This window comes from Carassius auratus, chromosome 32 (assembly GCF_003368295.1).
Source record: "Carassius auratus strain Wakin chromosome 32, ASM336829v1, whole genome shotgun sequence".
NCBI classification, from domain to species: Eukaryota; Metazoa; Chordata; class Actinopteri; order Cypriniformes; family Cyprinidae; genus Carassius; species Carassius auratus.
In genome coordinates, this window is record NC_039274.1 from 24,804,200 (window position 1) to 24,826,705 (window position 22,506).

The following is a 22,506-nucleotide window of genomic DNA, read 5'->3' on the forward strand; positions in this document are numbered from 1 at the left end:
GCAGAGGTTAGGGGCGGATGCCCTTCCCAAAGGTTGATCTCTCCACTCAATGTTTCAGAGAACCGGTGTTACGACAGTAACCTATTGTTTTATGGAACGCTTTAAAAATTAAACATGGCTCTACTTCAATGTGAACCAGTTAGAGCCATTGAAAGGGGTTGCGACACCTTTGATCTCACCGCAATGTAATCATATGGTTCATGTAGTTACTGGCGCTAAGAATCTGTTTTAATGTGTTTAGGTGGAACCGATAGTTGCCAGGGGAGGGGTTCCTTCTATAGCGTAGACTACATTAGAATTTAACTTGTTAATATCTAACGAAGAACATAAACTAACTCAGTCACAAAATGCAGTCCTTTAATCAAATTACCAGTGAATGTGCTTGGTACACACTGAAATGCATGGGGTTTAGCGCTGGAAATATTATGTTTGGAACTTCCACATTCCCTGCTTCCAATGGGAGTCTATAAGAGTGTCGCAACTGTCTAACAAAGGGGCCTATTTTAAATAAAACCCTGTGTTTCACATTTTACACAATTTGAATCTATATCTGTTACCAAGTAAGTTAACACACATCAAGAAAGTCGGAAGTCGTGGCCTAATGGTTAGAGGGTTGGACTCCCAATCGAAGGGTTGTGAGTTCTAGTCTCGGCCCGGATGGAATTGTGGGTGGTGGTTAGTGCATGAGCAGCTCTCTCTCCACCTTCAATACCACGACTTAGGTGCCCTTGAGCAAGGCATTGAACCCCCAACTGCTCCCCGGGCGCCGCAGCATAAATGGCTGCCCACTGCTCCGGGTGTGTGCTCACAGTGTTTGTGTGTGTGTTCACTGCTCTGTGTGTGTGCATTTCGGATGGGTTAAATGCAGAGCACAAATTCTGAGTATGGGTCACCATACTTGGCTGAATGTCACTTCACTTCAAACTGTTTGCAAGACACTCATGGATATGTTCCTTCTGTGAAGGCCTGTGTGGTTTTCCATCTATGGTAAGGTCTACAGATTGTCTCAGTCTTGTCTCTCCTATTTTTGTCAGTATAAAAGATACTGTAAATATTGTAAGGCTTTTTATATACAGAGAGTATTGGCAACTGAGGGACCAAATGTCAAATGAACAGCTCCAGCCCATGACTAGCATAAACGACATCTTCTGTGCTCGCATGTAACGTCAACCACCAGGAAAACTGATGACTTCACCATCTTAAAGCTCATCTACATGCAGGAGTTGTTCATTCTTGCATTGTGAGAGCAGAACAACAGATAAAATAGCCCAACTTCAGCGTTTCCCTGAGCCTAAACCTCAGTACACTGCTCAGTTCAAGGCATTTAGCTGGAATGTTTGGATAGAAAAGACCTTGTCTCTTAGTAGGCAGCACTGGAACAGAATGGGCTTAAGTAATCATTTCCTACCTTACATCCATATAGCATATATGAGTATGTACAATGTACATGAAAGAGTGTGAAAATTACAGCTAGACCTAGTGATAAGCCGATATATCGGTCAGCTCGTCTATTCGGCCAGTGTCCATTTTCAGACTATCACCATAGGGCGATAACAGTGTAGCTTGCCCGATTAACAGAAGTGCTAAATTTCCTCTTGCTATTACTTTCAAGAACTGGCCAACCTGCTCTTCATATTTCAATATCAACATCGGCCCTTTGTAAAAACCGATTTCATTTGCGGAAAACAAACCATTATGAACAAAGATAAGATTTCTTTACAAGAACCATTCGTTTTTTTGGGCAATTAACACTGTAGTTCACGGAGCAATGCCAAATTTCATGGTAACGATCCTAATCATTTTATAAGTCAAATATGAACCAAACTTTTAAAGGTAAAAGTTGACCATGAATTTAATATAATCTACTGATCTTGATATTTTAAAGCTATTTACATTAATGGTAGTGTCAGTTGTTCACTGATATTAACAGTTAATGTCCTATTTCCAAACATTCTTTTGTAGACACATTTAAATAACAAACTGGATTTTATACTGCCTTATAAGGAAACCCTTTTTAAAAGCATTTGTTTCATCAAGATCTCACCGTCTTAAATTGAGGTCACTTCTCCTACAATATCAACAATGAAAAATTTGGCATCAAACTGCCAGGCAAAGAACTATGATGGCCTAGATCATGTCCTGAGACATAACCTTTGCCAAATGACCTCTTGGCTTGCTACCTTTTCATGTGAACGGCCATTCATTAAAAGATCTCAGGTATCCTTCAGTTAAATAAAAGAAACTGACCAATACAACAAATTTACATATGCATATGTAGGGGCAACCTGGTAGAAAATAGCTTATAAACAACAGCAAATAACGGAAATTCACAAAAAAGAAAACGCTTTGTATAATGAAAAAAAGTAGTGCCATGGGGGGGGGGTCTTTTTGACTACTGCTATGTGTGCATTACCTTGTTTTACTAAAAACAACAACAAAAAAACTTCCTGGTGAACCCACACAAAGTAGTGCACTGAAGTGGTTTTCCTGCTGAGAACATTTGGCCAGCTCTACGAAAGATGTAGTGATAGTCCTTGTAGTGACACCCCTCTCTTCTTGTCTGCATCTTCAGAACTCTGAGGGTTAAAGTCAGGCACAAGTGGCTTGAGAATGGCAAGTCCTCTCCGTCTATCACACTTCATCTCTGTCGTCTAATCTTTCTCCACCTCAGGCTGGGAGATGCATTGCAGAGCCACTGGAATTAAACTGCTGCCCATTTCAAACTCCACGTAGAGGCCACCGCTGTTACAACAAGATGCATTTGTCTTTGTCCTTGGCTTCCTTCTTGGGTTTGCGTTCCCCCGTTAAAGGCTGTTTTCCAGGGCTTGGAGAAGCCATGGCTCCCCCCGCTGAGGCTCCAGCAGCTGCTACTTTATCCACCTGGTCGGCATCCACTGCTGGTTGTTGTCCCTGACAGGAGAGGAACAAATTAACCTCTTATTTTAACTGTTTAAAGTAGGCATGAAATGAAATACATGCTATTGTTCTTACTGTAAATAATTCACCCATGCGTATGTTTAAAAAAACGTAAAAAAATGAAAATGGCAGAGTTTGATCTTCCTTTGAAATGAAAAAACTTTTGTCTGGTATGCCAAACTTTTCCAATCCTTCAGTTCACTTAAACCCTGCCCCTTTGTTACAATCGACTGCAAGCTTGCAATCAGATCCGCCTTCATCCAATCAACAATTGATCTGTAGAACAACTTCCCTGCCATTCAAATTTTTTTTTTTTTTTCAAATAATCTGCTTCACTCAGATGTATGTTACTGTATGGAAGAACAGATCTGTCAATTCATCGCAAATTTACATGTTCATGGTTTGCTAGGTGTTATTTATCCTCCTAAACAACTAAAGCAACAGCCTTTCAGCTGCCTCCAAGTCTGGATCGCCATGGCATTAATGTGATGTTATGTCAGATTGAATGTGTAATTGTGGAAAATGGCCCATATATGATAAATGATCTTAAGTATATGTTTGTTTATCAACTCACCTGTGCCTGTGCAGCCGCCGCCGCTGCTGCCTGTGCCTGTTCCTGCTCCTGATAGTACTGTGAAGCTCTGCGGTCCTCCTCCTCCTGCAGCTTCTTGGCCAGCTCTAGATCACTGATGCCTTCTGGGATCTGTTCCCAACCCAGGTCTGAGGCCTGCTGTTCCTGCTGCAGAGACAGCGCCATCAAGTAGTCCTACACATACAAAGGGGAAAATTAAAATGGTCAACATCTATGCAGTTCTTATGCTGTTGAGAATATGATATATATGATGGTATAAGGCAATTATATATAGACTACTTATATATTACCTTGATATATTATATTATATAATTATATTATATAAATTACTATACGATCACCTTTGATCAATTGATTGCTTCCTTGCTGAATAAGTATTAATTAAAAACAAAATACTTAAATTGTATTCTTTATTTGTATTATATTTATCAGTATAGATATAAAATCCTACAATGAATGAAAAAAGTGCAGCCTAAACTCCTTTTGTGTTCCATGAAACATAAATCATATTCCTTTGTGGGTGAATTATTTCTTTCTGTAGAGGATTATATTAAAGCTTAGCCTGAATCCTTACAGTAGTTAAGGAGCTTACATAATACTTTATGCAAAAAAAGAACATGGTACATAATGAATATCCAGAAAGTTTGCCTGTGAATTGATAATTTAGTTTGCTAACTGAGCCCACGACACAACACTACAACGACTGTTTTAGAGTAAAGTCTGACTTTTAGAGCACGGTCATCTCGAAGCCCTTCACTTATACAGACACTTCATTATTAAACACTCAATACAAGAGCAGAAGAGAGAGACAAAGGATCTGTGTCACGTGAGACACTTCTGTGTCTTCAGGCATGAAAGCATCCCAAAGGTACAGGGGGAGGGTTACACAGAGCTGGAAGAAGGGTTGGAGAGCTTTTAACATCAATAATTGAGGAAATCTTCCTGTGGGCAACGGAGCAGAATTAGTGCTGCAGGACAGCAGTGAGCTACAAAGCCCGATATAGATCAACTGCACTTTCACAGAGACTGGCTGTGTCTCAACAGGATGTCAACATTCACGGCTCACTGTAATATCAGTCTCTAGAGCTCGGCGTTACCTGAGGGTCACTGGGATTCTGTGAAATGAAACGACTTAGTCACTCCATTTGGTACACAGGGTATATTTCTTAAAGATGGGGTTGTGTGATTACTTTAATACCACAATTTAAATATCAGGAACTTAAATGTCTAATGATCTTGTTATCCAGAAGCATAGGAACAATTGGATCTTTGAATAATAATTTTTAAAAGTGATTTCATCCGCAGGGGGAACTTAATGCTTTTTTTTAAGAGAGGTACCTGGAAAAGACCCCAAACATTTTCTAGTATTCCAAACTCTCCCTCTGTAATGACTTCTTAATGGCATCAAGGCAGCAGCGTTTGTGAAAATTTATTGAAACGTAATTTAGTTATAGTTGCTAGTAATTTGAACATTTTAGTGGATACAGATACATATGCAGCAACTGGATACAGAATTTATTGGTAAACCATGTCATTTTAAGGAATTGTCAACAACTGCATCATTTTGTTGTCACTGACTGCAGAACTCTACATTTCGAACAAATTATGAGTGACAACTTCTTTTAGCTGCATTTATATTTATTTTTTGCTGACAAATGCTGCATTTATTTGATAGAAGTACACTGACCAAAGCAATATTGTGAAATATTTTTACAGTTTAAAATAACTATTTTCTATTTGAATATATTTTAAAATGTAATATATTCCTGTAAGTCTACTTTTCCAGATCATTCAGATTCGGTGCTTACTCTTTTGATCGATTTAATGTATGTTTACTGAATGAGAGTATTAATTTATGTAAAACAAATCTTCCTGACCCCAAACTATTGAATGGTAGTGTATGTACATGGCTGCTACAGGCCAAATGGTTGCCCTTAGCAGAATTTAATTGTAGTAAACATAAATATAAAAATATAATTAAAAAACACCTACTATAGGGGTCAAAATAGAACTTAAAAAAAAACTTAAATTACACATTAAATAAAACATTTTAAAACATTAAATATTATCAAAACAAACAATAATAAATTAAATCAAATATCGCAAAAAGGTGGCCGTAAATGAAAGATTAAGTGGATATTTGAATTAAATGTTTGGCCAATTTTAAACAAGTGTTTGATTGTCCTGCAAGTGTAACAACAGAAATTACCAGGCCTTTGGCACCCTTTGCAAGCATTTGTAAATTAATTTATTTTGTATTACATTATGTAACAATGTTATTCAATGAAACAATATGATTATTATTAATTAGCCAATCATCATTGCTCAAGTCATTTTAAAGGCTGTTGTTAGCTTAGGTCTGTTTTCATTATAAATTATTAGGCTGAATACTTTGTTAATTATTATTTGAACCATGACTTTATTTGGTTTTATTCGTAGTAAAATCACGGTTAAGGTTTTTTTTAAGGGAACATGGAAACTATATTAAGGCAGATGCGTTGGGGCCGGTGAAATTATTACCAACATTCAAACACGTTATTAACGTCAACAGACAAAGAAACTTCACAGGATTATGAATGTACATGAAAAGGATACACCGGCTTCATCTTGAGATTTTTAACTTTTTCTTTTCTCAGCGACTTTTGATGTCTTTTTGCCTACACTGTAAAATGCATTTCTAAAAATTTTATATATATAAAATGTAAAAAAAAAAAGTGGGATGGTGCCCTATACAGACTGCATACTCTGTGTATAGAAAGCAGTAGTACTGTGTATATGAATTCAATTACAGTCTTTAATTTAACTTTAACTTTAATCATAAAAAAAGGACCCATGTAAATGTTCTTTTACAGATGTTACCCTAAGAAACAACTACAATGCTCAGTGTTTATAACTGAATGACACCGAGCACTCCTGAGAAGTTACTAGTCCTGACCTGATCGATCTGGTCTTGCTGACCACGGTACACAGTTTCCGGGTCAGAGGGTGGCCTCAGATGAAACTCTGAGTCGCAGAAGTTTCCATCTCCGTCGACATTATGCAGACTTTCCCAGACCACCTTCTCCTCAGTGAGAAACCCCTGATCCGTCACCAGCAGGTACAGCTGGGCCTGAGGAACACAGAGAGAGCATTTATAAAAACATGCAGCAACCTCACAGCGCTCGTCCATCAATCTTTCAACACCCCCAGACCGAGCAAGAGTGGTGTCATGTTCTGAAGTGTGTACACGAGGATCATGCAAGAGTTTTATCTGTGGGTGAAGTGTGTCCTGCTGTTACACAACAGCTCCACTTCCACCAGATCACAGACATTTACATTTACAGCCTCCCAGATAAGACTAATATCAGTTTACTTGCATGTGTTTTTTATCAGACCTTGAGCTTTCCAATATGTAAAATCATGGTAATCAGAAATAGCAATAAATCTCCAATATCTATAGTCTTCTGAAGTAGAATTTTAAAGTTCTCTTTTTAGCCACTGGGGGGCGCCAACATACAGCATCCCTCTACAGACAAGTGAACCAAATTAACTCTGCTATGAGAGCGCTTATTCACAGCAGCACAGAGCCATCTTTCATCATCCAACATCTCAAATACACTTAAATTTCAACATGCCTTAAATTTGGTCATGGTGCTGAAGTGATTGTTCCTGAAGAAGACACACAGTTCTCCCTCTTCTACAGTAGAAGTGAGCTCACACAGGCCGTGGTATGTTAGCTGAGTCGCTGTGCTGTTCAGAAACTGCTCTGCCACAAAACCTGGGAAAGAAAGAGACAGTGTGAAGGGTCTCTGAAATACACAATACAATACAGACACACATTTTTGAATGTAAAACCTTAATATCTGCCCTAGCTCTCCGTGGTGCATTACAATGTCTGCTTTGTAAAAAGTCAAGTTTGATCTTTGAGTTTGATCTTTTCTATGAATCATTGATTCAGTTCACAAAACTGTTCTGAATGATTCATTTACGATGGTAGTCCACTTGAGGTAGAGATTATCGGTGAATACTGATTGAATGTCAGTCTCTCTGCATATCATGCTATCATTACTCCAGAAGACTTGCAACATTTGTATGAGGCACATGGACTAATTTTATCACTTATATTTTGTCTTTTTTTTCGAAATGTTAAAGTCTCCACCCCACTGAAATTTCTCCAGACAGAAGAATGGAAGTCATACAGGTTTGGAAAAACATAAGGGTGAAAAAAATGAAGGAAAAAATTTTGGGTGAACTAATCCTTTAAACACACACTGTCTGAAACTTTATGACATACAAAAATCACACAGCCTGCCAGAGACAAACTCACCAGCTGGTACAGGGACAGAGTGAGTGGCTGTCAATCAGCCCGAGAGAGAGAAAAGACAGAAACAGACACAGAAAGGGTGCATTCTAAAAGACGCTTTCAGAAGGAGCAAAAAAAAAAGATGGCGAGGGAGATATATTTAGACACAAATGCAGTGAGAGAGGGAGAGAACATTTCAGACGAGCTAAAAACTGCGAAAAGAAGGAGGGTGTTTAATGACTCTTTTGACACAATCTGAGTTGTTTATTTGCATGATGCAATGGGGAAAACATTATTCAGAACATGCATTCATATTCACAAGGCATTAATACATCTAAATGCACAGAAGCCTGGCAAAGAGTGAACTCTAAATGTTCTAAGAAAGTGAATTATGCTACGTATGAGCACTTGCCTTCTGGAAGAAGCAGTCTGCATGAATGTATGAAAGGAAATGGAGAAGAGCGATAAGAACAGTGAATACCCACCTTCCCCAGCCAGCTCGCTGTTGTCTGACTGTTTACAGCTGATTATCTTCTCTACCAACTGGTTATAGCTGCAGTTTCCCACTGCCTTGACTATATCAGCCATCTACAGACAGTGTGATAAAAATAAGAAAGTCAATATGTTGGTCAAAATATGCATGAACATTAACTTCCATATGGGTGATTTTTGTAGAAGGGGTGAAATGTTAATGTGTAAATCTATGTATTAATTTGTATATTACTTAATCGATTTTTAACTTGATACGGCATTGTGAATCCATGGCGATCATTGTGCAGTATTAAAAAATAATGACTGGCAAACTCTATTAAACTGAAAAAAAGTATTGAGGACTGTAGCCCAATGATGATACTAAGCAATTATTTCCAATAAATTTGAGAAATTAGTGCATATATATATATATATATATATATATATATATATATATATATATATATATATATATATATATATATACTTATCATTAGTATTAAATTATTAATCAATGTAATGTTAAATGTTTCTTTTTTTTTTTTTTACTAAAGCCACTTAGTGCACAGTGCACATCATGTATTTGTGAAACTCTGTAGGTTATACCACTGTAGAGTGTAGATTTTGAAAATAAAGCACACAAATGTCATCATGTGGTGACATCACGTTTCAGTGGAATTAGCGTTTTTAGAAGGATGTGGACCAGGATGCTGACCTGTGGGTCAACCAGCCATCCATGGTAGAGTGGGATATCCAGCAGGTCAAAGACAATGCACTCGGGTGTGTATTCGAATACCCGCACACCTGTGAACTTAACGTTTACATCCAGACCTGTCTGCAGTTTATGCAGCACTGCCATAGCATCACTCATATTCTAGAGAAAGAGAGAGCAAAGGAATACAAGAAAATAAGGGAACAGTAGCAATTTTTTCCAAAACAACACATGCACACATTTCTGTAAAATGTGACAACCAATTGTCTTTCTGCTATGAGCAGGAAAAATCTCATAACTCTAGAACAGCGACTAAACAGCTCTAAACACCAGAGTTCATCACCTTTACTTCCTGTCTTTCAGTTTTGACCATGAAGACCCTCCACTGCTCTCAAAAAAGCACAGCTGCAGACTCCAGACCCTATGATAATAGTAATCTGTCCGGCTCTCACTTTTAAGTGCTCACAGTATGACCATCTGTTATTATCGCACAAAATGAGAGTGTGTGGACAGTTGTTGGGATTAGAGCTTGTAACATGAATCGACCATGTAACAACAACATTATATATCATAAATCATTAATCCCAGGAAACCAGTGAGATTATCTTTGCCCTTTTGTAGGAGATTTCTCTATCACTCTTTCTGCCCTGGCCATTTTCCGTTGGCACAGGGGATTTCCTAGCACTTTCACTTAATTCAATCCCAATCACTTCTATCTAGAATTCTGGATTTAGTTTGGATTTAAAAAAAAGGTATTTAATTTGGATAAAAAGTATAAAATTATATATAATTCTATATATAATTCTATATAGGAAAGTTCTAGTTCTGAATGGGCAATACAGTATTCAGAGTTATTTTAGTATTGTTTATTTGTATACTATTATAGTACTTAATAGTCTTTTGAATTAGCTTTTTATATCTTCAGTTTTCATTAAAGCTTGAAGCTTTAGTAATTTTATGTGCCACTGTATTTATTTATTTAGGTTTTTTATTTATTTAGCTACACTATACATGAAATACTTTTAGTATTTCAGTTTTAGTTTAAGTCATTGTATTATTTCAACTATTTTTTATTATTATTTAGTTACCTTAAGAAAATTTCCAATTTATCATTGTGTTGCACTGAAATTCCAAATCCGTATCCAGTATTTTAACTTATTTTAAATGTATTTATCCAGTATCAGGTCAACTTATTTGGAGGGAAATTCCAAATGTAAAATGTAAAAAAAAAGGTATATTTATATTTAACTTGATTTCAGCTTTAAGTAAGTAAAAACCATTTTAATAGTTGTAGTTAACAATAACACTCATGAGTTCCAGACAATTGTTTTTTATTTTTGTTTAAAGCAATAAGGCAGTTAAGTCCATCCTTAATTGTGAATATAACCAAAGGGGTTGCAAAGGGGGCAGCTTCTTCTGTTACTTTATTCATGACAAGACAACCATATTCTGACATTGAGTGAGCACAGCCTTCATCTCATCTTAACTCTGCTCAGAATAACACAGGTCATCATTCCGCAGGTCAATACCACGTTTCCAAAACAACACCATGCACCTTCAGAAAACTGCTGAGTGGTGAGTCCCTGCTCTGCTGGAACACAGGCTGGATGAATCAGTGTGGCACAGGCTGACCCGATGGCCAGTGGGTGGATGAGAGCATGTAGAACTGGCACCAGGGTCGGGTGAGCGTTAGAGGTTTGAAAGATCAGATAAGACTGGTTCCACCCCCACCCACACCCTGCCTGTGTGTGGCCCGGCTCTGTCCCTGTGCCCCTGCCAGCGTTTCTGAACCACTCCACTGCCCTGACCCACTTTCTCCAGGTCTATTATACTTGCTCTAGTACTGTGATACTCACTGAGATGCCTATAAAAGCATTCATCTAAAACATCTGTTAGACTGGAAAACATCTGATAAACAGTCAAACCTGAGTGATGTTATTGTGCACTGTCAACACATTAAGATCAACACACCGAGAGAACACAGGCCCCACAAAGTTCTTCCGGACCTTGGTGTGTGTGTGTATGTGTGTCTCTAACTCTGTCCCAGTGCCAAAAAAGCGCTTCACTAACAGTCACAGAGCCTGGCTGAAGACAGTCAGCTGACCTACAGTGTAGAGGGACAGCATTATTCAAGCATGAATGAAGCTCAGCTAAACTTGAAACCGTCAAAAAAAAAAGTAAAAAAAATAAAATAAAAAATAAGTTAAGCCACATTAATAAACCCAATAAAGCTCATACAGAAGAGAAAGAAGAGGAAGAAATGAGCATGAATCCAGCCTCCACCTACTACAATAAACAAGAGCACACATTGGGGAACATCAGAAGCACTGCTATCTTAAACCTCACTTTCTCAATCACACATACAAAAATAGATTCGACTTTTTGAACGCTTGGGAGTTAGAATAGATTATAATGGCAATTAAAAGACTCTTACATTAGCAATATTATATTACATAAACTATAATAAACTATTAGCAATATATTTTACTGGGGGAATATAACAAACCTTAAATAATATAGTTAAAAATCTTTACTTTACTGTCATTTATACATCATTGCTAAATAAAATTATTATATATATAAAAAAACAAAAACCTGACCACAAACTTTTGAACGTTGTGTATGTTTTTCCCCTAGACTGAAGTGGTTAGAACAACTTACAGCAGTGATTTAAATTACATTTCTTTTTTGCATTACAGCAATAAAATTTTCACATTTTATTAATGATAAATTAATGTGACAGTGCAAAAATGTCTTAATGCAAAAATGATTATTAGTAAAATATAACACTGTTTCTACAGGTTTTATGAAGGTAAATTAAAGACTTAAAGTAAGAACAATTTAAGTAACACATTGTGTTGTAGTAGTTTTCATTCCTAATTGGCATTAGGGCTGAAATGATTAGTCGACATATATATATACACACATATACACACACACAATGTAAACAATAGAAAATGTCAACAAATATTTTTGTTGTCTAATAGTTGCTTTGGAGTGATTTGGAGTATAAACACAGCCGAACCAGATACTGCTGAGAATGGTGTTTAGATTAATATGTAAATATATACTGTATACTTTCTTCTTAGTAACAAGTAAACACACAACTAAAATAAAAGAGGTGAGAAAACTTTTGATCATAGCGATGAGGATTTGTTTGAACCAGCTCTGCAATTCGAATCTCCAGTCACGCCTCATTTATTTATATAGCCTGATTGATTAAAAGCAAGCAGCTTTACAGTATTTAATAAAAAAACAAAAAAAAATAGTGCCAGTGTCGCTTTTGATAAAAAAAAATTACAACTTGATTTTCTTTTTGGTTTGCACAGATTAAAGCTTGATCTAGCATGACTGTTTACATCATCCACTGGAATGCCACTCTCTCGTGAACGTGCGTACGAGTCCAGTTAGTGGACGCTAGAGATCACGGTTTATAAAGTTATAAATATGGATATTTTCCTTACATAACCGCATCAGTTCACTTCAGAAGGCATTTATTAACCACCCAGATTTGTGAGGATTTCTTTTTATGATGGATGGATGCACTTTATTGGAAATCTCAACAGCCATTCACTGCCATTAGAAGAGCCAGTAAATTTTTTAAATATAACCCTGATTGTATTCGTCTGAAAGAAGAAAGTTATTTACACCTAGAATGGCTTGAGGGTGAGTAAACCATGGGGTAATTTTCATTTTTGGGTGAACTATCCCTTTAAGGATGTTTAGATATTTGAATTGGAAAACAAAAATACGGAGGAAGATTTCATGCCATGACTTTATGAATTTAAGACTTTCTGCTCTAATTTAAGACCTCTTTATGGCCTTTTTAAGACCTGCAGAAACCCTGATATGTTTTTTTTTACCCTGTTGATTTGGGGGTGAAATTTGTACCCAGTTTTGTTGTGGATAGGTTTTGTGGGGTACACTGTACTGGTATATATTCTACACAGGCTAATAAGGAGAAGTCTTAAACATCACTTCATTGGTCCCTGTCATGCATCCCTACACACCATGTGAGAAGAAATGAGGCATCTCTTTGACCTAACATGTCAAAGTCTGTAAAGCGCACAACTCTATGAGAGGCTCATACTCTCTTTCAGTGCAACACAATCACATTTACTCCTGCCATTATATAAACAGTTGGATCCAAACTGGAATGGACCAGTTCCCACAGTTCCTTTAATTCAATGGCAATTCCATGCTTTCTTGTCCTTATTTCCTGTTGTGATGGATGGGTGCTGTTCTGGATGACTAGCACAACTTGTTTCTTAAAGGCACTGTAATGCCACAGAGAATAAGTGGCTGCTTGATGACAAAGAACCAAGCCATGCTCACTAGTCACTACAAGAACAAAAGGATGCTTTAAGAAGAGCTGTGAGAAAGATATCTGTCTGAGTGTCTACATGTGTCATGGCTAATGTTTTCTCCTCTGTCCGAGCCTCAGGCCTCACCTTTCTCTTCTGATTCTCAGTGTTAATACTACACCATCCCACAAACACACAGAGAGCTATGGAAACAAACTGGCTATCTATCTTCAATAGACTCCTGTTCTGTGAGTCACGAGCAAAACTGCTGTTGCTTTTACCTGTTCATAGTTCAGCCGCTGAGCCTCCGAGATCTCTTTTGGCTTTGCGTCAAGGATATAGTCTCCTGATGTGAAGGAGCAAAAGAAAGAAAGAAAAAGGAGGGTTAGGGAAAACATTGCACAGTGCACTTACGAAAAACACATGCTCCCAGGTGACACCAGTCTACTCTTCACCTCGTTGTAATTAACAAACTGTCTACACATGCCAGTAAACCAAAAGCAGTAGATATTTACATCCCCGATCTTTCTGTATTTACAGCTTTAGCGGAAATGTCAGTCAATACGGTGACTGGAGCCTACCTGCTTTAGTAGAAGTTTTTATGTCGTTGAGCTACAGTCTTCATCTTTCTTTCCAAATACATGAAACACTTGTGTAATTAAATATTCAAACAGAGGTCATTTAAAGACTGATTAACATTTATATATGCCAGAGAAAGCCGAGCTACAATTTCATTTCGTAGAATTGTTAGTCTGTAGCTATGCATGTATGTTTCAGAGTGACGCAAGGCACGGTGTTCTTTTATTTTAGTAGTATTAAATTGTCTTGTCACGGTCATTCTGTTTGTGCTGTGGAAGCTTCGGTCACCAAAACTAATTCCTTGTATTTGTAAAAGCTCTTTCTGATTCTGATTTTAAATCACAATTTTATCAGAAAAATTGCATTTCAATGTTCCCCCAAATCATGCAGGATTCTAAGAAACTAAACTCAAAACAAGAAGTTTGAGAATTCTGTTCAATATTTAGTTTGACCTCTATGCAAGTTTACCATTGTCTTCCTTTTATTGTCCTGTCCAAACTAAATCTCCTGCAGATCTGTGAAAGGGGGCTGGAGCAGAGACGGGGCATCAATGACAGCTGGCAGACATGAGAATATCTGACCCTGGGTTTTGCTCGAATACTGAACCACCTGTCATCCGCCTCATTAACATTCTGAACACACATACAGCTCTAGGTACAGGAGCAATGCTCCATTAAATCAAGGCCAAATCACAGTAAATAAACCACTCCATTACAGAACAGTCTATTGCTATTGATTCCCACATACCGGTCACCTTTCAAAGCTTTCCAGTGACTTGTCATTGTACTAATAATTTAGTGACACTGAAATACATATTTACACCTGCCATAGTTCAAAACAAAGGAGTTTAGAATGCCGGAGGAAGCCTAGATGTTTCTGCTCTGACAAAACACAAACGTGTGAGAGAAGCGTGAAGCTCGGCGGTTATCTTTTCAGCCCACTCCCTCAGACTCCCGCTTCCTCTGATTGGTGCCAAGAATGCAGCCCAGCAGAGGCAGGTTCATTTCGGACACTTCACATATTTCTGCTCTGCAAAAACCCTTCATCTCTCTTTCAGTTCCTCTCCAGCTGATCTCTTCCTCGGTCAAACTCTTTTGTCTCTCCCATTCTTATCAGAAACTCTTAAAAAGATTCTACAATTGCTTGCACTGTTTTACAAACTGCTTTATTGTGTATTCACTTTATTACATCAAAATGTAAAGGAATAGTTCAAACAAAATGAAGATTCTGTCATCCTCATCGACTCTACAAAACAGTTTGACTTTATGGATTTTTAAAGAGCAGGTCATATGGGTTTTCAAAAAAAATATATTTTGCATTTTGTAACGTAGCTATACTTCAATGTAAATGGTCTGCAAAGAAGTTAATCAAAAAAGTGCATGATAAATAAGGATATTGTCTCTCAAAAGTCGACTCTGATCTGCCTTAACAAGTCATCATATTTTCGAATCTTCTGCCTGTTACCTATATACATCACAAGGTAATACATTTGCATAATCCCAGCCTGCCCTCCAAATACGAACACTTTGACCTGCCCACAAACACTTCCGTTAGTTAGTGTTTACAACAGGTCGAGAAGACGCTGTGTTTTCAGTGTTTGCATTGGGCATTCTATCACAGTTCCAACATGCACCTCAAATAAATAAATACTAATAATGAATGCAATAAAACTGCTGTCTCATCAGGTAAATTACCACATGCAAATGTTTGAATGTACCACTGAGAAACGTCCTGATCTAGTCGATCTTGCAATGGAGTTTTTTGGTTGAGCATCTCCATCTGTATCATCCTCGAACTTGTAATAGGTAAGGTTGATAACATTTTTTGTAAACTTATAGCATCTTTGTTTACAAGCAACCCTCCAGAGCAAATTTTTTTTATGGAAATAGGTGTTTTGTTTCAAACATGTATTGTATACAAAAAGACTAATCACAACAGACTTGGCCAGCTGACCAATCAGAGCAGAGTAGGGCTTATGGAAGGGAGGGGTTTACAGACCTTACGTTCAGAACTGCTTTGCACGAATCATTTTGAAATCATTGAAAAATTATTCTAATATTAAATGTACATTCTGAGAAAACTACAATGTTTTCTGACCTTAGATGCATTTAAACCTGTTGTAGGGGACTCCAACACAATATTAGGACACTTTCAAATATAATTTGACCTGCTCTTTAATATAAAATGACTTTGATTTGGGTCTGTTTGTGTCACAAAGTTAACATCAGAAGACTTGGAATATGACACACAAGTAAGATAACAACTTTTATGACACTCTTATGGCGATTGTCCAATATGTTTTGAATCTGGAAAGTCTCAGTCTCCATTCATAGTAATTGCATGAAAAAAGAGCAACCAATGCAATTCTTTAAAAATGCTTCTTATGGGTTCAGAACAATAAAGATTTAGGATTTTAAGACAAAACAAAACTTCACCAGGTCTTACAATTTATCCAGGCAACCAAAAACACTGAATGACACAAATCAGTCATTAGGCTCAAATAGTTTTGATGTTCATTAAATATTTTAAACTTCAGTATTACTTTATTGCATCAAACTTTGATCAGGCCTTTATTGTAAAAGAACTGCTTGGGTTACTTGAATCCATATTAAAGCATTCCACAGTGACTGAAATGCACGTCTTGATCAACTCAGGAAAACTGTGCAGTTGCCAAGAGTTTGTTCATGGGCCACTGACTTTGCCTGGAAATGAAACACTAAAAGTGCTGTAAAGTATAGCAGAGAGACAGAGCTAGATAGATGCTGTCTAATGGAGTTAAACAGCTTATTGCACCTAGGGAAGAGAAAAGCAATTTCCAGATGCCTGTGTAGCTAACCATGGATGTCTCATAGAGCATAAGTGAGCAAATGTGAATATAGGCTTCTGAATAAATGCAGCTCAAAGCTATGATGGGAGAAACATTCAGAAGGTCAAACGAGCAACAATAAATGTAAAATGTGCCCAGCTGGCACACTCTTCATCTGTCACGGTTTGTATCTAGGGGATTTCGGTGTCCTATATGTCAGGCATGCTTTAGATCACATGGACGGACATCCTTACAAACAGCTCAGCAATAAGAGGAGTACTTCACAGTGGTCTCCAGGCAGACAGCTGGGAATGGGGTATGTTGAATGGCCTCAAGCATGTTCAGTGTAGTCAAGTTTTCCAGGCCAAACCGAGTTACTGCAACTACAGGAGGTAATGTTTCCCACCTGAAGCTGTTGTATCCGTGTCACTTCTATCTTATTACACTTTATGCCCTCCCAGTTTATTGCATGTTCAGTCAGGAATGGGGCTGAAATTTAATCATTTTATATTCAGTAAATACAATAATAATCAATTCTACAGCTTTACTGGATATCAAATTATTAAATTTCAATGAATTCCTAGCTGAATACTGATGACCAGTAATAATAATAATGATGATGATGATGGTTGAGCAGCAGCAAAAAAATAAATAAAAAAAAAGCAGACAACACAAATAACAATACTCCTTCCTACTTGTCTCTCAGCAAATCCAATACAAATATATCCTATAAGTAATTTAACCAAAGATTATATCTCAATATTCATTGTGTCCAAACAGAGCTGGGGAAAAAAGTTATTTATTTTGTGTTATTCAGTTATTTGGAATAATCTACAAAATATTCTTAAACGGACCATACTTCCATATTTAAATTAGTTCATTTTTTAGATCATTTTTGACATATTCTTTGGTTTATCTCCTGGTAAAATGTTATGAATAGCTGAAAATATACACTAGTAACCACACCTATGTGAGGAATGACATCTGAAGACCACATCCTCTGTGGTCACAGCCACTGCACTTGAGGTTGAACAAGCTTGCAAAGTTCATAAAGTCTACACTTAGCAGAAAGATTTCAAACAAAACACAGTCTGAATCCACTAAAGATTCAACATTTTAGAAATCGCCTGTGGTGTTCATTCATTCATTCATTCACTCACTTTTATTTATATAGCACTTTACATCTACATCTACAGACCAAAGTGCTGTACAATCAAGGAGCACTTCATTAAAACACACAAATTAAAACAACACACATCCTATTAAACAACAAAGACTAGCCCAACCTTCCAACAGCTAAAGAGAAGAAATTGTTTTTGACTAACTTTAAAAGCAATTTAAAGATGAGACCTCTCTAAGTTCCTGAGGAAGACTATTACAGAGCCTCAGCCCCACAACAGCAAAGGCATGATCCCCTTTTAACTTTAAATGAGTACGAGGGACAGCAAGCAATAACTTGTTACTGGATCTTAGAGACCTAGGCACTTGACGAACAGCAATGAGCTCAGACACATAAGCAGGGGCCATCCTGTCATGCACCGCTTTAAAAACATATAAAAGAGTTTTATATTGTATCCTGTAGTTCACTGGTAGCCACTTGAGAGAAGCTAAAATAGGAGAGATATGCTAACTTTTCTTAGCGCCCGCCCACTAGCAGCCTAGCTGCTGCATTCTGAACTAATTGCAAGAATGAAATAGTGGTCTGTCAGGACTCCACACACAACACATTACAATAGTCCAGACGAGACAAAACAAAGGCATTAATAACCTTCTCTAAGTATTTCCTTGACATAATAGGCTCTAGTCGAGCAAAAGACCTAATCTGGAAAAAACAACTCTTTACTATAGCATTAATGTGCTTGTCAAATTTCCACTTTGGATAGAAGCATCTCCTAAATGACTAAATGTGTCAAGAGAAACCACTGCACATATATCAACCTCTGAATAACACATCCACAGCTGATCTCTATATACATTTCATACTTGACATTTCTGTAGAGTGTGAGGCAAAATAAAACTGCTTACAACACTCATCATAAGATGTCACAACATTCAAATCCAATCAAACGCTCTCAGGTGACTAACTTTTATTATAGCCTTCAACAGTTGGTGTATTCTCTTTGTGGCAGATACAACATTTTTTTCCCTTAACAAGCTGCTTTTACATTCCATCAGTGGTTTTTAAGAGTAGCAGACAGATGCTTTAAACTATTAAAAACATTTTAAATGAGTTCAAAAACATTAATGCAATGTGAGAAGCTGAGGACCAGTCAACGGTCAAACTGCAGTAATGCAACACTTCAGTGTAGCAGGTCAACATGCCACAGTGGAAATAGGGATCTGGAGTCTGTGACATTACAGGAGGACCAGCCCCTGGGTATTTCCCTGATCTGGTGCTGTCCATCACCATTCTGAAAACATATCACATTTACAGGTTCGCCAATGTTTATCAGGCTGTTTATCAAACTCACCAGAGTCTAACTTGACTTACAGTGGGACTTCTTCTCAAACACTTTATGAAGCCACAGAGAAGCTCAGGTTTTCTGTAGAGGTACATGCAGAAGATGTCTAACCAGAGAGTGTGTGTTGAAATTAAACGACACCATCCTATAATTAGGATGACATGACTAGCTTTACATGGTTCTTACTGTAATTTGATGCCCTATAGTGGATAGGTTTAAACTTTTCTTTTTGGGAACGAACTAGCAATTAGTGACTTGAAGCTGTGGGGAGAAACAGCCAAGCATAGCTTTCCCATTATGCTGCTGTCAGTGAGTCCACCATACTTTCTGTGCATCTCTGCCTTGCTTTAGTAGCTTTTCAAATAAATCAAATCTGAAACATTTACCCTGATTTCTGGTGAACCCTTTATTGGATGGATACTGTGCCAAATCAACTAAGCTATGTAAAAGACCCACATTTATAATGCAAATAAAACGCTTACCTAGATATTCCATCAGCTGCTCTGCTGTTATTATCTCCATCATTGGTGGCAGCTTGACCTGTGCCAGAACAAGAGAAAAATCATTTTAAAACTATTTTTTAATGAGAACTTGCCTATGGGATATGAGAGACCTCTTTTCCATAAGAAGTAATGTTATGTAATAAAAATACATAAGGGTTGTGGTAAATAGGCTGCTGTATCAGCATAAATGCACTATGAGAAGACATTTTTATCCAAAATAAAAACTAAACAAAACAACAACCATCCAACCAAGTATCAACTCCAGAAGATGCCAGTGGCTTTTAAAGCAGTCAAAGCTGAAAAACATAGTGCCTCTTTTATCAGGATGAAAGACTGAGCACTGAAATAGCGCCTCATGTGCCTGCCAACTCACGGTCAAAGCCAATAATTAAATGTCATCTTTATAATGCAAATGAGTCCAGCGCTGAAAGCCAGAAGTTATTGGTGTGTTTGTAAAATGACTGTTATGACTGGTATGGCTCTACAAATACATGTCAAAGGGGATCTTAGTTAAAAATATGGGGAGAGAGAGAGAGAGAGAGAGAGAGAGAGAGAGAGAGAGAAATCTGATGGTGAAGACAGAATCCAAACAGAATTTCAAGTCAAACCCAATTAATTCACTAATTTCCACAGTCCAAATACTACTACAAGACATAAGAGGAAAATATGCATTTCATTCCTAATCACATTTTATGTCTCCACATTTTTATAATTTGTTTTGCCAATTATGGACCATAGTTGTACATTAAGTCACATTTACAGAATCAAATAGTGTGGAACAACTGTGTGAATTTTGAGGAATTATATATATTTAATAAAATGCATGCATTAAGTTCCTTTATTAAAAGTTGCATTTTGTTTCACTCTGTTTCATCACTCATTCTTCTTGTTTAGACTATTTTTTAACCATCAGAATCTGGACCTTTTTTGACTGAGGTAATCGCATGCATACAGTTCTATTCCTTCACTACATAAAGCAAATATATTATTACAATCTATATTATTTGTGTAACATGATGTGAACCTGGCAGCGTTCATGAGAGGAGGCGACCCGCACCACACAGAACAAAACACCCCCGTGAGTGTCAAATAACTCAAAAGTGCTGTTCATGTCTTTCAATTACACTTTTAAATAAACGTTCAGTGTCTGTATTTAAATGGCAGTGACAAACTGATGTCTCGTGACTAGTGCGTGTAGACAAACACAATCCAATAAAAAGTTTCAAAGGACAATTAGAGCACCTGGCAAAACAGCATTTGCACATCTATAACTTGGCTGGTATTGTGGTTGTCATACGAGCAGAATCTCATCTTATTTACCTTCCATGACAATAGCAGGACATTCATAATAGCCAGCAGCGGACACGGGCCGTTCTCGTTCTGTGTGATGATAGGCGTGTTCTCCTCCTTCCACTTGATCCACTTGATGTGGTACAACGACTGACCGGTCACCCTGTCTTTCGGACAGGGGATTTTCGTTCCATCAGCCCCGTATTCAATTGCCAAAGCCAGTCCCTTGTCCTCCAGCCCTTCGCTGATGAGGTCTGAGCTCGGGCAGGAGTTCAGATTGGAGAAGGACTCCAGTGAATCAAAGCTGCGGGACTCTCCCGCGATGCTGGGCTCACTCCCGCTCGGAGGACCCTCGGAAACGGTGTGATCGTTTGAATTCGAGCTCGCAGATTTTAATTTGTCCGCACACAAATAAACAGGCTTGGCCAGCTCCGTCGCTTTTTGCGCCCCTCCATCCAAACCGTCCGCCTGCACATTCTTGGCGTCGGGTTGCTCTCCCGTGGGGCTGTTTACTAACTTTGAGATGCCACCCTCTTTATTCCCAGCAGCGGTCATCGACGGTTCGTGTCCCATCCCGTTACTCAGCTGATCCGCTGCACCGGGCGACGGCGTCTGTGGTAAAACGTTCGGCTGTCCGCTTTTGCTCACGGTCTCAGTAGCATCTGATGTCTGTGTGCAGGGTGTAGCATTAGCACCGCTAGCACTTGCACAAGTAGTCAGAGTCTCTCTCTTCTCGCAGACATCTTTCATTCCGCCCACTGTTTTGATGTCCGCGGGTTCTGCGGGGATAGCGGTGCACAGGACACTTCCTCCCGCGTCTCGATGAGGGTTTGCATTCTTCTCCATTTCGTTGAACGCATCTACGACAACCTTTAACTAGATGGCAAGCTCCAGTCTCAGCTCCGACAACGCCATGACATCTCCACCTCTGACGTCACCCCTTCACAGACACTTATGTACCGAGTCCGACTATACACAACCACTGACTGGAGGTGTAATTTAACTAGCAACTTAAAGGGATAGTTCATCCAGACACAATAATTATATCATCGTCTACTCACCGTTTTTTTGTTGTTGTTCCAAACTGTTTCTTACATGAAGCACAAAAGGAGACGTCAGGCAGGGCCTCAGACTGATTTAGACTGACAGTCTGAGGCAGAGAAAGTGAATGAGCCTGTCATTCTGCAAAACATCTCTTTTGGTAGTTCACTTGAAAAAGAAAGTCATAGAGGTTTGGAACAGCATGGGATGAGTAAATAATGACAGAATATTAAATAATGTTATTTTTAGACGAACTATCATGTTGATTAATATATACGACTTCTGAATGACACAATAATTTACCCAATAACAGCATAATAACTATTATATTGGATATTAGTTAGTCTACTTCAAGGTTATTTTTAAAGGTTTAAAATCCAAGGTTTCTAAAGAAAAAAATGTTTTATATGTGTTCTTTGGAGCCCAGTTTACGTCGTTTTATTTAATCTGTATGGCAGCCCTTGAATTTCTTCAGATTTGCACAATAGGCTATCTCTCTGTAACTTTACGTAAAATTTTCTTGTTCTTTAAGTTGTTTTGTCTCTTTG

At 37.9% G+C, this 22,506-nt stretch overlaps 1 protein-coding gene across 2 annotated transcripts; it reads right to left on the reverse strand.

Moving 5' to 3' along the window:
- Window positions 1-825: 825 nt before the first annotated feature.
- LOC113051910 (ubiquitin carboxyl-terminal hydrolase MINDY-2-like) lies at window positions 826-21,973 on the reverse strand. Of its 2 annotated transcripts, XM_026216083.1 has the most exons (9): window positions 20,948-21,973; window positions 19,607-19,664; window positions 13,559-13,623; window positions 8,977-9,135; window positions 8,276-8,378; window positions 7,123-7,265; window positions 6,444-6,617; window positions 3,491-3,682; window positions 826-2,910 (listed from the first exon to the last, which is right to left on the reverse strand). In XM_026216083.1, the coding sequence occupies exons 1-9, from the start codon at window positions 21,761-21,763 to the stop codon at window positions 2,746-2,748; spliced, it is 1,875 nt and encodes a 624-aa protein (XP_026071868.1). In that variant the 5' UTR covers window positions 21,764-21,973; the 3' UTR covers window positions 826-2,745. The 2 variants fall into 2 exon arrangements, with proteins under 2 accessions (XP_026071868.1, XP_026071869.1); XM_026216084.1 differs by lacking the exon at window positions 8,977-9,135.
- Between the last annotated feature and the right edge of the window lie 533 nt (window positions 21,974-22,506).